This window comes from Miniopterus schreibersii (genome assembly GCF_964146895.1).
Source record: "Miniopterus schreibersii genome assembly, chromosome: 6".
NCBI lineage: Eukaryota > Metazoa > Chordata > Mammalia > Chiroptera > Miniopteridae > Miniopterus > Miniopterus schreibersii.
Genome location: NC_138107.1, coordinates 87,022,595 through 87,038,928, shown reverse-complemented (window position 1 = coordinate 87,038,928; position 16,334 = coordinate 87,022,595). Strand labels below are relative to the sequence as shown.

The following is a 16,334-nucleotide window of genomic DNA, read 5'->3' as shown; positions in this document are numbered from 1 at the left end:
AGCGTTTCTTCTTCCACTTGAAGGACTGGGGAGAGACTGACGTTTCTGGAACGTTGACAACAGGCAAGGGCTTTGCATGTCTTATCTCCCCATGTCACCCTCGCTGCGAGCCCGGAGGGGACTACACTGTCAGGCATTTCATAAGTGAGTCGACAGGGCTCCGAGAGGCTAAACCACATGCCTGATGTCCCACGGCCAGCAAGTGACAGTCAGCCTGACCCCAAACCCAGTGCTCCACTTCCTCAAGTCCCAGCAGATGCCTGTGGTACCTTTTCCTGTCCACATCTGCGGGCCTTCCTGCTAGAATAACCTTTATAGTTCTCGGGGAGAGCTTGAGGCGAAACAGAAGAGTTTTTTTGACAGGTACAGAAATGACGAGGTTCGTATTTAGGCATTTCCAGAAGATACGCTCCGAGAGTGCAAGCTCATGGTTAATCAGCATCTCACGCACACGGGTGGGGGCCCTTCTGTGTCACACTTAGGAGCTACTTCAGTTGTATTTCAAGCACAGGCTACAAATGACCTGCGTCCCACCATTTTTGTCCTCAGACGACGGTCTCGATGGTGACGGGGTTGCCACTGTCCTCCTGGCGCCGGGGCTGCATCTCATCTTTGAAAGCCCTGATCAGAACCACCTTTAGGGGCTCCTTGAACCGCTTCTTCCGACGGCTGCCCACAAAGAAGTAAATGAAAGGGTTGGCGCTGCTGTTGATGGTGGAGAAGAGCAGGGAGATGCCCTGGAGGGTCCCGAACGTCGACCAGTCCTCGTAGTACAGCAGGTAGAGGAGCCTCATGGGCATGGCGAAAATGAGGAAGATGACAGCGGTGATGGCGATGACCATGTACAGCTTCGAGGACTGGGACGGCCACGTGTTCTTCCGGATCTTGACCACCAGGACGGTGCTGGACACCACCATGAGCGGGGTGAAGACCAGGAAGCTCAGAATGGCTATGAAGATGATCACCGCCCTGCAGTCACCTTGAGAATGGCTCTGCCCTTCGTCGTCAATGCACATGACGTATTCCATGGTGGTCACTAGGCAGGAGAGTGCCCACAGCAGGGCGCAGATGAGCGCTGACTGGTGCTTGGGGCGATGACATCGGTACCAGATGGGGTACAGGACGGACAGGCACCTCTCCACGCTGATGGCCGTCAGCAGGTAGAGGCCCGTGTTGTAGCCAAACAGGAACGTCGCCGATAACGTGACGATCGTGTATTGGTAGCCAGAAGAGAGCTCGCAGTCCAAAGCATAGTCGACAGTCAAAATAAAAATACAAAAGAGCAGCGAGATGTCGGCGATGGACAGGTGGGTGATGTAGACGGTGAAGGGGTTTCTCCGCATCCGGAAGCAGAGGAACCAGAGGAGGACCCCGTTCTCCACGAAGCCCAGCGGGGACAGGCTCATGATCACCCAGTGCACGGCCGGGATTTCCTCGGGCGCGCCCCCGGAGGAGGCGTTCGGGCCGGCCGAGGCGTTCGCGGAGCCCTCCACAACACACGACGTGACGTTGGGCACATCCATGAGGAGGCCTCGCCCTGCGGCTCTTCGGGTAATTTTCTATAAATAAGTAAAAAAGAAAATTGATGAACTGGAGTAAAAGGGAGAATTTCAACTGTGAATCATAGCCTTCGTGTTATAATCAGACCCAGGTTATGATCATACAAAAGGTTACATACAGGTAAACTTCATAGAAAAAAATGTTTAAGAGACTGTGCAATTCTGTTTCTAAGGATGATAAATGAGACATTTCACCGGGAGAGAACTGATTTAATAATTGTTTTTGATCCCCCAATAGTCTTTAATTCTGCATTATTATTTGCATGTGGCTCATGCCAGAGGCATCCAGCAAAGCAAGAGGGTCAGGATTCCTGGTGTCCGTTTCTGGTCTGGTCCACGCCTTCTGAGTGGAAAATCATGTCATCTCCTGTGCCTCCATCTCCTGGCCTGAGGAACCAAGTTCTTCACATTAAAATGTGACGACAAGCCCAGCCGGTGTGGCTCAGCAGTTGAGCATCAACATAGGCTCCAGGAGATCCCGGTTTGATTCCCGGTCAGGGCATATGCCCAGGTTGTGGGCTCCATCCCCAGTCTGGGGCGTGCAGGAGGCAGCCGATCAATGGTTCTCTCATCATTGATGTTTCTATCTCTCTCCCTCTCCCTTCCTCTCTCTAAAATCAATAAAAACATTTTTTTTTAATGTGATGACAAAATACATGCTTGGGCAATGCTGCTATTGTCATTTTTTTAAGGCATAAAGTGCCGTAAGCAATAGGTAAATGAGAGGAAACAGCTCCCTAAATGATGCTCAACAGCGCGCAAATATTTCTGAAGGTGTGAGCAATTAGAAGGCATTTACTTCACGTGGTCTCGGTTCTGTGACAAAGCTGGGCACCTACTCAGACTAAGTGAGCTGTGCAAAGCAGCCCTGTGACAGATGGTGCTCACAACGAGGTGTGTCCACGCCCCCGCGAACCTCAGGCCAGACCATGCAGGCACACGACCGGCAGACGCTAAACAAAGTCCGCACCTGAAACCGAGACAAATGCTCAATATTTTCGACTGCAAAGCATAGATTCTCAGAAACTTTCCTCACACTTTCCAAAATGCAAAATAAATATTTGCACAGCCCCTCCTTCCTCTTGTATAACAAACATATACATGTGTGTGTGTATATATGTGTGTGTGTGTATATATATGTGTGTGTGTGTGTGTGTGTGTGTGTGTGTGTATACATATATATATACACACACACACACATGCCAGTTCCACCACTGGAGAGAGGAAAAGGGAAGTGGCCGCTGGAGAGCATCTCCCTTGCTGCAACTCCAACCTGTTCTTGGTGTTTCCTTCTAGACTCTTTGGGAGTGCTAAAATATTGTTCTTCTGCTTCTTTTTAATCCTTACCTGAAGATATGTTTCTATTTATTTTAGAGAGAGGAAGGGAGAGAGAGAGAGAAACATCCATCGGTTGCCTCCCGAACACACTCCGACTGGGGATTGAACCTGAAGCCTAGGTATGTGCCCCGACCAGGAATTGAACCCGCAGCCTTTTGGTGCACGGGATGATGCTCCAACCAACCAAACCAAACCGTGGAGCCAGGACTTGTTCTTTGCTTTTTGAACTTTGCCCTTGCAGACCACAGTCCCTAATTATATGCAAATAATTAACCTTTAAGAAGTTGATCAAAACAATAGTATGAATTAGCGAATATCTGCCTTTTGCCCAAATCAGGACATAGATGTGATATTTTGTGCAGCTTGAATGTCTCTGACGATATTAGATGTTTCTGGGATGCAGTCGGCAGAACCCCGGCATGGGCAGGCCTCCAAGTTTTGATCTCAGTACAGCTGTGCCTGAAACCTGGACTAGCAAGCAGGCTGGTGCGAAGGATAGTCCCCTCCCCGGTGGTGTGACCCAGGACACCTCAGCTGGGGACAGAGTCCAGGACGCTGAGTAGCTAACGGCACCACGACTGGTGAGCACTACTGGCAGCATCATAGGAGCATCTCTGGGGAGGAAGCAATGGGTTGGAGCAGAGAAGGCCGCTGTGCGGGACTTTCCGGTAGGGGGACCTCTCTGTGCCAGCCTTGCCTCCTCCAATCAGCTTGGGGGGGCCGATAAGGAAGGCGTTACTGTCCCCCTTCACAGAGGAAAAACTAAGGACTAATCAGGGGGTCAAGTTCAGAGCCACTGGGTCACACAGCTGCAGGGGGGCTCACCACTCCTCCTTCACTGTGCCTGGTGCTCCCTGGTCCCTGCAGGGGGTCAGGGCCTGAGGGGTCACATGGATCCTGAGCACAAAGCCAGCCAGGCAGGAGCGCAGGTCCCCACTTGTCTCTGAGAGCTGAGCCAGTGCCCCACGTAGAGTCTGAATCCATTGGTCTAATCAGACCCTTCACTTCACAGACCACTAAGTGGAAGCCAGAGAGCTCTGAGGGACCCAGCATTCACAGCTAACGCGGGGAAGCCGCCGAGCTGGGAGCTCCTCTCGCTCCTGAGCGCTCACACTCTGCCCTGGGGCCCCATCCTATTTTTAAGCCCTTACCTTTTATAGCCTCTCTGTTACATGTTTTCCAATCTACTGCACTTCTAATGCTTTCCACTTAAGGAATGGGAGGCATCCTAGTCCCTGATGTTATAGGGAATTTCTTTCCCCCAAAGACTTGTTTAATTTCTAACTGGGACTTGTCCAGTGTATAACCGGGGTCCCATGTGCTCTCTACATTCAAATTCTGCTGTAAATAAAGCAGCCACAGGTACTGATTAAACTGCCCTGCTGTACATATGTGTTCACTGAAGGAAATTTGAAATTTTTTCACAAATAAATCATACATGAAACCACTACTCAAGTTTAACCCCATTTAACATTTGGAATATTTCCTTTTAGTCCTTCTATGTCTCACACACATCTTTTAAAAGTTGAAATTGCATTTTGATAATCAGTTTTGGTACCCTGCTTTTTTTCATTTGATAGCGTGTTGTAAACCTATTCTTTGTCAGCATATACTTTAAAAACCTGACTCCAATAGTCACTCTTTAGATGAACCATAATTTACCTTTAATAATCTTCTAACCTGGGACATACCAGTTGCTTCTGGATGTTCTGCCAGGCACAGCTCATCTCCTAGGCTCCCTGCACCAGTCCCCAGGACCAGCCACTTCTCCAAGGAGCCCTAGTTCCTTTCAGTAGAGAAGGGTATTTAGAAGCCAAGATCTGGGTGCCAGGTGTGCCCACTGCTCTGGGGGTGTCGCTGCTCCCAAGCCTTTTCAGTGGACAGCCACACACACACACACACTGACATCTACACTTCAATACGTGATATCTATAGATATACTATACATCTAGATCTAGGTAACCAACGGGTTTACACCAACATACCGAGCTCAATATTGTTTTACTCTTCTCCATATTTGCAACCCCTTCTCTGATGGTGAGACACTTGGCTCCATGATCCCTCATACATTTACTTAGTTGATCAAATCACCTGTAGGTAGATCATCTCCTGTGCCTGCCACTGCCCATCCCCCACCGCATGCACAGGTGTCCTCCTCTTGTCAGGCCACCGATGCAGTGCCCCTGCCCTGGGGCACACCCCTCACCCAGCAGAAGCTCTGAACCTGGAACCAGGTCCCTTTGTCCACCACGCAGACGCCCTCTTCGCCCCGCCGTGTCCTCACCACCACCCTCACCCCGCTGGATGCCCCCCTGCGCACACTCCTCACCTGCTCAGGCTCCCACACCTCCCACAGCTTTGGGGGGCGAGGCGGGTTCACCATGGCAGAGGGTATACTTAATGCCCACCACCCTCCCCCCAGAATCAAAAGGATCCTAGGCAGTGTGGCACCTGCATGCAAGAGAGATGTTTGAGAAGAGAGGTGTGACATTGTTCAAATGACTCTGCGGAGGGGACTGCCACTCTGCCTCGAAGCCACTCCTTCCATCTAACTGACCCCTGATGTGAGCCCTGAGCAAAGCAGTGTGGCTCCGCTGACCTCGGCTCCCTCGCTTGGCTGCCAGTGTCATGGGTTTCTGAAGGGCTGGGGTGTAAGGAGACCTAGAGGTTGGAAAGCGCTTAGTCGGTATGAGTCTCCGGGAAATGCCAAACTGAGGCGGTGAATCAGCTCACAGACGAAACAAGCACAAGGTCTCCATAGACATTTGAGGAGGTGAGCTTTGCAGAGCCCTGGAAAGCTACCTGCATTCACCTCTCACAGAAGTGAGGGACAGAGGGACAGCAGGGCTGACAGAAAAGTAAGGGGAATCAAAGCAGGCAGAGATGTGGGGTAGTTTTGTTTTTTCTGTTTTTTTCAGCCTTATTAAGGTATAAGGCTTTGTGCTTGCTGACGTTTCCTGTGCTTAGATCTCTAAGGAGATCTGAGAAGTGAACATCTCTTTCTAGGTCCCCATTTAGTTGGCCACCACCTACCCGCAGTCCTGGATTCCCAGCCCAGCACGTCAGGAAGGAGGGAAGGAAGGAAGGAAGGAAGGAAGGAAGGAAGGAAGGAAGGAAGGAAGGAAGGAAGGAAGGAAGGAAGGAAGGAAGGAAGGAAGGAAGGAAGGAAGGAAGGAAGGAAGGAAACTAGGGTTCTGGGGGGCCATCTGAAACATTGTCTTGTTCCTAGGCAACCAGAGAGAGAGGCCTGACCCTAGGCTGGACCTTCCAGGTACACGGCTCCAGAGAAAGGGCAAATGCTCCTCTGTGTGTGTGTGCAGTGACCTGGACAAACAGAAACCCATCTGTGAGATGGAATTTCCATGGCAGGGAAGGGATCGGGTGGGAATGTGCTAGGCAGGAACATCTGTCCAGTATTTAACACCCGTCCCCATCTTCCTGACACTAGAGCCATCTGCATGGAGAGGCGGAAACTTGCACCCTCTCCAGGTGCACAGCAGGACTGACTTAGAGCCCTGGTCTCAAAAGGGGGGCTGTGATTTTTGTCCCCTAGGGGACATTTGGCACTCCTGGGGATTTTGGTTGTCACAACTGAGAAGAGGGGGCTACTGGCATCTAGTGGGTCAAGGGCAGGGATACTGCTAGACATCCTACAACACACAGAACAGCCCCCACAACAAAGAGCTGTCTGATCCAGTGTCCTGGGTGAGGCTGAGAGGCCCTGCTCCAGAGGCAGGCTGGGCGCCACCTTCTCACTGCCGCCCACATAGCATCGAACAGCGTCCTGTACTTTGCCCACCTTCCCCCACCACCCTGCCTGGGAAATATTGCCGAGATACTCACACCAAAGATCAAGGCTGAGCGGAGTCCTTTCCATAGACACCGGCCGCCCAAGGGCAGCACACCGACTCTGCAAGCCTCAGAGGCTAGTGCCGACGTGGTGCCCACTAAGGAAAGGCAAAGGAAAACCACTCCAGCCTGCCTCTGGCCGTGCCTGACTGCTTCTAATCAAGCGACTTCCCCAGCAAAATCAAGTATGATAACAGTCCTCTCAATCCCCAGCTCCTTTATTTATAAATTGATCCCACCCCATCACGAGTCAAAAAAAGAAAATGCTAACACAGAAGTTTCAACCCTGAAGTTGAAAAGCACTGCTTGGGGACAGTTAGCCCAGCAAAGACGAAAACTTTCCAAAACAAGGGCAGGAAGAAACAAAGGTCTTTGTCAACACACACAAACGTCTAACACACTAAAAACGACTGGCACAGAAAGAGTCCCCCGGGCGATAGCTTTTTGAAGAGGGAGGGTCTGGCTCTGGCTGTCAGGGGCAGCTGAGCAGTGAAAAAGTTGGGGCAGACTCACTAGCTCCAGTGGCTCAGGGAGGGTCAGAGGCGGCAGCAGGGAGGCAGTCCCTTCGCACCCCGGGGCACCGCCGCCCCGCCGGCCTCAGGGTCTCTGGTCCCAACGTCTCTGAGGATGGCTGCAGCCTCCCTTCTCGGAAGAATTGGAGCCGCTCCCCCACAGCTGAATGTGCCAGGCAGATGGTCCCACACTTATCAGCAGGAGCTGTGTTCAAATAGCATCATTCAGTGACATACTCGAGTGAAATCTTCACGCTGATCCCAGGCAGGAACAAGGTGGTGAACGTGCGAGGTGGTTGACCCCCTCGAACCACCAGGGCCAGGTGGGGCTAAGGAGAGAGAGGAGCCAGAGACCTGTCCCATGGAAGGGCAAAGTCACGTGTTGGAAAGATGGAGCCAGCTCAGATTCCCGACTCAGCCGGTAACTAGCCATGGGATCTCAGCCAAGCTCTCTGAGACTCAGTTTTGCCACCTGCAAAATGGAGCTAACCATATTACTGCAAAAAGTAGCTATTAAATGAGACATTTGTATATGCCTGCACAGCGAGGGACACGCTGTTCAATAATTAAGTATCGGTTCCCTTCCTACAGCCCATCTGCAGAGTCTTGTGCGTAAGGACGATGCGAGGGAGGGGACAGAAAGCCCGGGAGTGGGCTCCGAGGCGGAGGGACACCGTGGGCGACCCCAGGCTGCACCTCAGCCTGGTTTGGAGACCGTCCCTGGGGCAGCTGGCTCTGGTGGCCACATCTGCTCACCCACGCGGTCGGGTTACTTTCCCCGACCCCTGTCCCCTCTTTCCACAGACCCGACGTAAAGGCGCCAAGGCCGAGCGGGAGAGCTCCGGGAGGCCTGACCAGCCAAGGCCCGGGTGAAGACCCCCCTCGTTTGTGGCAGTATTTCTTCTTTTCAAAACCATTCCTTCGTGGTTACTGTGTCAAAGGAGTCACGGACCCCTGGGACTGATCAGATCAAAACAGGGTGAGAAGGCAGCTGCGGATTCTGTGGGAAAGCGGACTTGGGAACCCGAGCTCGAAGCCCTCCTCGGACTGTTTCCATAAGCGCGGGGCCCAGGGCCAGCCAGGCTGCTCCTGCGGGAAGCCGACCTGGGACAGGGACCCAGGGGACACCCCCTACAGACCTTCAACCACCGGCAAAGCAAGGAGAGAGCCGGGCACCTGCCGGACAGGCGGGGCCTGAGCAGCAAATCTCCAGAGCAGGCGGCCCCCGCCCGGAAGCCGCAAGCGCCCTTGGTACCTGGTCCTGATGCTCCAGCGAGGAAAAGAGTAGCTCCTGGGGTGCGCGGCCCCGGAGGGCGGTCAGGGGCTGGACGGAAAACCGGGAGCACCTGAGGCAAACGGCAAGGGCACCAGGCTCACGGGAGGAAGCACGAGGAGGCCCGGAGGAACAGTCAGGGCTGGGAAGGAAGGGACCCCTGAAGGGAAAGAGGGGTGAAGGACAGCAGGGTGGAGAGGGGGACCTGCTCGGCTCTCCTGCTCACATGCTGCTTCTCAGGCTCAGGGCTGTCCAGATAGTACGAGCATTTCACCCGGTCGCTGTGGGGGCTGTGAAACCCTGAGCAGAGTGACCAACGGGAAGGACTCCAACGTCACTGTTTAAGTCAACAGGACACGGGGCCTCACCAGTTTGCTTTTTCCAGCTCCTACCAGAACACAGAAGTCTGTGCATACTGGCAGAGAAGAACTTGCCCAATTTGGAAATTGATCAGTCCCAAGGTGACCGGGGAACGAGCCACCAGGAAGCTGGACTGGCCAGATGGTGTATAGGTAGGGGGGCTGGGGGGGGCTAGTCAGGGGAGCCTGGAAGAGACGGGCTCTCCCTCCAGATTGAGGGGGTGGAAGACGGCGCCAATTGTTTTGTGACTAATTGGCACCACTAACAAAAGCAGGAATTATTGCGGATAGAGCTGGAGTTTCATTTGTGGTAGATAATGATTTGGATTTAGAGAAAATACAGCAACTCCCTGTAAAAATAAAACTGCTTGCACTTCAGCCACAAATAGGCGGGCTATTTCTGTGCCGGGCTTGTCTTTGTGAGCAGTCCTCCTCTTTGGAGAGGTAAGGAGCGTTGGGGGAGGGAGGTGGGCAGAGCGCGGGTAACAGAACCAGCGCAGCCTGGGGACATGATGTCTGTGGCCCCCAAAGTCCAGTGTGGAAGGAGGTTCTAGCTTCACCTCCACAAGTCAAGTCGCACCTTCCAAAGTTTCCTAGAGAAACAACATCCCCGTTTCTCCCCTCAAACAACAAGGAAACATGGGGAGGAGGCCTGGGGAAGGACCTTATGGGGGCAAGGAAGAAGGCTATGGGATAGACCCAGAGTGGTAGACCCCATAAGAGGTAGACCTCATAAGTGGTAGACCCCGTAAGTAGGCCCACAAGTGGTAAAATTCTTTTCTTCCACCAGTTCACTCTTGGGTTCCTAACCCTCTCAATGCCACGGGAGCTTTACTCAGGGCCAAGCCCAGGGAAGCCCAGTGAATTCTGGTCACTGCCAAGAACGTATGTATTCCTCATGTGGAAGGAACTCTGCTCTCTCCACCCTAGGTGCTGAGCCTACGGTTACGGGGAGAAAGGTTTTAAGCGCTTCACAAAGCCCAGCACTACCCTTGGTGTTAGAAAGTTAGAGTTAGAATATCAAGGGCCTGGGCCACTCCTACTGAGAGAATGGCCACGGGTGCGGCAGGTCCAAGGGCCCATTTTCATAGCAAGACACCAGGCTCCAGTCGGGGCTGAGAAACAGCAGATCCCCGCGACGGCAGACAACTAAGATAGTACAAATTGTCCAGATTCACCATTTGGAAGCAGAACAACTTCCAGCATGCTAGAAATTTGGCCTTCCAAATTTGACAGGAGTGATGAGTGATATTTTGTCCCATCTGTTTGATTGACAGGGTCTCAGAGCAGGGCTGGCCCCGCCCTCTGCCCCCCAGTCCTGCAAGAGGGACTTCAGATCTCACTGGTCAGATAAACGGCTGAGATAAAACCCTGAGAACAGAACTCTCCCAGCTGACCTGAATCCCATCAGCCTTGGGGAATCTTCTCCAGGCTTCTCTACCCTACCCGGTCCTAGGATTGGTTGGGTCTGTCCCAAGGAACGATATTCACTTTCAGTGCCCTTTTCTTAAACAACAATTTTTTTTTTAACCCTCACCCGAGGGTGTTTTTTCCATTGCTTTTCAGAGAGAGTAGAAGGCGGGGAGGGAGGAAGAGAGAAACATCCACGTGAGAGGGACACATCGATTGGTTGCCTCTCGCTCTCGCACCCACCGGGGCCGGGGATGGAGCCTGCAGCTGGGGTATGTGCCCTTGGCAGGAATCGAACCCGGGACCCTTCAGTCCGCAGGCGGACACTCTAACCACTGAGCAAACCGACCAGGGCTTAAACAGCAAATCTTAAAGAGAAGTGGCATTTTCTCCCCATGTCCCTCTCCTACAACTACATAGGCCCACCTGGTGGGGCAGAAACCACAGCAGGCACAACGGGGGGGGGGGGGGACGGGGGGGCAGGGGAGCAGCCCCATGTGGAAGTTAAGGGAGCAATAGACTCCTGGATAAACCCTGGGAAGGGTCCAAAACGGACCCGGGCTGCAGATTAGACCCAGCTGTGAGAGGCTGGGTCCCCACCCCCGAGTGCTCGCCCCCAGCCCACCCCCCCTTTTTAGAATCTGCCAGAAAGGAGACTTTTCCAGATCTTACAGAGAGATGGGGAGAATGTGAAGTGACCCCAGACGAGGCCAGCAGTCCCTCATCACAGACGGCTCTGTGCACCGAGGGCCGCGGGAGCAGGTCTGCGGTGGTCGCCCTCGCAGGCACCGGGAAGGGGCAGGTTCCTTCACTTGAACAAGCGCGACGTCTCCCTGCGCTCTGCGCCGGCACCCCCTCGGCTGCGCAGACACCGGCCTCCGGATTCCTTACCCAGATTGTCACCGCGCGTTCCCTCTTGTGCAAACACCACAAAAACGTCCAGTTGTGAGAAAGAGTATTTTTGGAGTGTTGCCTCGGGACATGGAGTCTGCCCATTCCTCTACATGCTCTAAATATTCCCCGGGCACAGCCGCGTACTTGGCCAGCGCTGTGTCGGCCCTTCATCCAACTGTACTTTCTAAACCATCCTTTGGAGATATGCATCAGCTCGCTTTCAGGGGCTCGGAAAAAAGACGTAAAAGATCAGAGCTGTGTTGCTGGGGTCTGGCTCGCACCCCCCCATGCTCCGCGCCCCCTCCCGGAGCTCCGCATCAGGAGCAGCAGCGGCCAGGGCCCTCGTGGGAAAAGGGCGCCTACAGGTGTGCGACTGTTGCAACTGTTTTCTTCCCCTGCCAGGAAGCCCCAAGACACATAGGTCACCTGCCTTTGGAAATGGACCACGTGGCTACTTATAAGAAAAATGTTTGACATGTGCTACTTCCCTCAGCTCAGAACGTGGCCTCTGTCTTACTCCATCCCCGGCCTGGTGCCTGGGGTCCTCGGGGGGGTGGGGGCGCTCAGCCCTGAGTCCTTAGCCAGACCTGCTGGCCTAGTTGGGTCCCCAATCCTCTGGACCCCTTTCTGGGGAAGACTTTCGGTGGGTGGTATATGGGACCCGCAGGACGAGCACCCCGTTTTCATTGCTGCGGCGCCATCCGCACTGAATCCTGAAGTCAGCTAACGTGGCCGTCCACCTCGGACCCCAGCCTCTGTCTGATCCTGTGAGCGGTTACGTGGGGGGGCCACAAAGACGGCCCATCCTCCTGGTTTCAGGAGATACCAGTCTCTAGGGGCCAGCGTGGAGAGTGGGAAATCCAACTTGACGTAGGCTTCAAGTCTCGCTCTCACAGACTCAGATACACAAAACCTGCTCTTTGGAGGACATTTTATATGTCATTTTTTTATGTTAAAACACATACCCTAAAATTTACAATTTTAACCATTTTTTAAAATACTATATTTTTTAAAATGTTTTTATTGATTTTAGAGAGAGGAAGGGAGAGATAGAAACATCAATGATGAGAGTCATTGATCGGCTGCCTCCTGCACGCCCCGGACTGGGGATCAAGTCCGCAACCCGGGCTGTGCCCTGACCGGGAATCGAACCGTGACCTCCTGGTGAGGCACTAGGGGGACATGCCCTTCTTTCCATCTGGTTTTCAGGAACACTTTTGGAATCAATAATCTAATATACTTCATCTAAAACAACACAGAAGGTACTTTGCAGGTATTCCTGGCCCAAAACTCTACTTGGGCCAAGGGACCCGTATCAGTTAGGGTTTTAAGTGCAAACAACAGAAACAGACTCCCGCTAACTTGAGTGGAAGGGGGATTTATTAAAAGCCTACCCGCTAGCTCAAGGACTCTCCAGGACAAAAAAATCCAGGCTAAGCTAGGATGCCAAAAACAACTGCACGACGCTAAAACTGTGCGGCAGATTAGCTCCATCAGGACGCTGCTGCTGCCTCCGCCAAGCCAGGGGCCACGGAGGGATGAACCGCCCCCTCGCTGCCACTGGCACCGAGCACCCCGGGCACCCTTAGCTCTGGTCCTGCTGCGTTGGGTGCTCCATCTCCCTAACCCCCACCGGAGAGGATTCTCAGTGTCCCTGCTCCCTTGTCACCAGCGGTTGAGGCAAAGTCAGGACCAGGCACACCTGGCTGGCCGTGCCAACATCCCACAGGAAGGGAGGCTGGGAGAGGGAGACTGTCATAAGGTGGGGAGGGGCCCCCCGTTCTGGGTGTCCAAGAGGAGAGACAAAGGTCTGTGTTAGGTTTTAATGGCACGTGTCCTTCATAGGTCACCAGGAGTCAGAGCCAACTGGACCGCGGGGGAACACACACACCAGCCCTCCCCCACCCTCAGCACAGGCAGCAGGTATCCCTGAGCCCCACCCCCCTCATGTCCCGCCCACCTAAGTCCATAGCACCTGGACATGAGCCTGCCCACAGCCTGCGGCCCTCTCCCTGGAGGTCATGCTCTGGGAGCCCAGGGCCGTGGTTCTCTGGACCAAATAGCACTGAGCCTGCTCCCAGGGCCTGGCCCCTGAGGGTAACTGGTTGCCCACAGATACCCCTGGGCCAAGGGTGTGAGTGAGGCCCTCGTGGTGAGGGACAGGGCCAAGCTCAGGAGGAGGAGAGGGTTGGGCAGAGGCCAACGGCTGGCTCTCCCACGTGGCTATTTTCCAGACCGGGACTCCAAGTTGTCCAAGAATTCTGACTGAAACCTGGTCTTCTGATTGTACAAAGGTATATGTTTGTCAAGGTCGAAGGACAGGGTGAACTTTAACAGTTTGGTAGCTTGCATTTTTGTGGTAAAACATACATGACATAAACTCTACCATTTTAACCATCAAGTGTGCAGTTTAACGCGTTAAGTACACCCACGACACAACCGTGACACTGTGCAGCCATCTCCACCATCATCTCCAGAACTTTTCCATCTTCCCAAACTGACACTCTGGCCCCAGTAAACGCGACTCCCCAGCCTCCCTCCCCAGCCCGCTGCCCTGGAATCTGCCTCTGCCCCTGAGCTCACTCCTCTGTGCACCTCTGTAGGTGGGCCCGTGCAGTATTTGTCCTTCTATGTCTGGCTCATGGGACATCACGGCCTGAGGGGGCGTGTGAGCCAGTCCTCCGGGGAGAAACAAGAAGGTAGGATTAATGCACATGGCCAGCATTAGGGGACCACCTGTGAGAAAAAGGGGAGAAACCAACAGGCTGGAGAGCTGCCAGACCTCAGAGCCAGTTTGACCCTGTCTGAAGTGGGAGGGAGGGCAGGAAGGATGGCTGGTGGCATGTCCTGGCCTCCTGCAGACAAAGGAAGGGTCAGCAAGGCCCATGGGACATCCTGGAGCCCAGGTTGGCCATCAGTGGAGTCCCTTTGGCCTCAGCATCCTGCAGCTCAGCCTTGCTAGGAGCAGCACCGAGGAAGGGAGGCCTCAGGGTCCACATGGAGTTGGATCCCTACCACCGACACAGGCCTCCCCCAGCTATCACCAAGCTGCTGGCCTCTGGGCCTCTTCAGCCTGGCTCTGGGACATCTCCTCACTACATTCTACCTTTATCCCCAGCAATAATAAAAGTGCTTGTTCTCAGCCCTGCCCAAAGAAGTGATCACCCCACCAGCCTACCCCTCCCTGGCCACATCCTGACCCCTCCACCCAGGGTCCCAGGCAGGAAGTAGATTAGGGCCACCTCTCCTGCAGGTTCTTACACCCCCTGGGCTATCTACCCCCTGGGGTCTGAGCATGGTGTCGTGTCTCCCTCCTTCCCCAGGCCCCATGCCCAGCTCCCACAGGGACTTCATGGGCGGCATCAGCCCCTCAGTCCAGTCTGTCTTAAAATAGACACTGAGGCTTCAGTCCCCCAGGCGAGGCCTATAGACATTTGCAGCCCACCTCCCGGTCCCCAGGAAGCCTGCTCAATGTCTCCAGGATCATTCTGTAAACTCTTTTAAACTACAGGCTGGGCAATGAGGTGATGAGCTCTCCCCAGAACAAAAATACATCACCCTTAGTTCAAAAAGCAGCACCCATCCCCCACATGTGGGGAGAGTACAGTTTTAAATGACTCCACCAGGGACAAGGAGAGGCTCAGGGTTTCCTGTTTCTTGGTGCTATCAAGTGGTGAGTTAGGTTTTCAAAGAATGGAAATCGTTCAGCATAACCCATAACCCATGGACACAGGCAATAGTGTGGCGGAAACCTGGGGGTGAAGGGGGTCAATGGGGGGGGAGGGACATCTGTAATACTTTTGACAATAAATTTTAAAAAATCATTCTAATGATTATTCTGTTTCCCAGCTTCTGTAGGAAGTTGTGTTTTTCTCTCTTGAATTGTTATTTTAGGGGAGTTCCCCACCCCCAAAACAGGGAAGCTTCCTTTACCCGGGCAGACCCCAAGTTAGTTAAACAGCTGTTTTACAAAGTCAGTGAGTGAGAAACTCGAGTCTGAGGCAGCACTCACAGGGGTTTTGAGGAAATCCCTTCGTCTCCAGATAACAGGAGTGCTCGGACCCCACCCACACCGCTTCCACCGCCCTCCCTCCCCCTCTCCTTGAATTGTCCCCAAGGTCCAAGCGGGTACTGGGCGCTGCCCACCTCACCAGGGTGGACAAAGGTGGACCGGCCACTGCTCTTCCCTCAGAAGTCCCGGCCGTCCCCACCCTGCCTCCCCACCTACCACGGGGCCTCCTTTCCGCCCAGACGAGTGGGAACTCAGGCCTGTTCCCACGGCGGCTCCGTCGCTACAGGAATAGGAGGGCGGCAGCCGGCAAAGCTGGGAGAGAACTGACCACCATAAATATTAACCACTTTGCTTTTACCCTTAGTTACACTAAACATTTGAGATGACTTAAATGTTCATAATAAACGACGTAGATGAAATTAAGACCTTATATATGGCAAACTAATATTTGATTAGACCTTCACTCCTTCCTTCCTTCCTTCCTTCCTTCCTTCCTTCCTTCCTTCCTCCCTTCCTTCTTTCCCTCCTTCCCTCCTTCCCTCCTTCCCTCCTTCCCTCCTTCCCTTCTCTTTCTCTTTCTTTCTTTATAAGCTACACTGATGATGAAACGAGTAAATGAATGCATTTATCTGATCAGGATTCTTAAATGCGGTACTATATCAAGATAGCTCAGTATTTTAAAAAAATATTTTTATTGATTTTTAGAGAGAGGGAAAGGGAGAGATGGAAACATCAGTGCCAGAGTGAAACATCAATCGGCTGCCTCCTGCACGCCCTCTACTGGGGATCAAGCTCACAGTCGGGCATGTGCCCTGACCGGGAATCAACCAGCAATGTTTTGGTGCACTGGACACACCCAACCAACTGAGCCACACCGGCCAGGGCTCTTTTTTTTTAATTTTTTTTATGAGTTTATTTAGAAAGTCACAGAGGTAGAAGTAAGCTATAGAAGAAATGGGCTCAGGAAACAAGTTACAGAGGCAAGAGGGCCCTTGGAGCTTAGGGGGACAGAGAGAAGGGTAAAGTAACAGCCTGGGGGAGGAAGAGGGGAAGGGGAAAGGGAAGGGCATGCTCCCGGGAGAGCCACCCAAAGGTTTCTTTATCATTGATAATATTTACAGGATTTTT

General features: G+C 53.2%; 1 protein-coding gene across 1 annotated transcript; it reads right to left on the bottom strand.

The window, feature by feature from the left end:
- Positions 1-545: 545 nt before the first annotated feature.
- MAS1 (MAS1 proto-oncogene, G protein-coupled receptor) lies at positions 546-1,523 on the bottom strand (the record flags this gene model as incomplete). The annotated part of the gene is made up of 1 exon (XM_081140180.1): positions 546-1,523. The coding sequence occupies one exon, from the start codon at positions 1,521-1,523 to the stop codon at positions 546-548; it is 978 nt and encodes a 325-aa protein (XP_080996306.1).
- Positions 1,524-16,334: the final 14,811 nt, after the last annotated feature.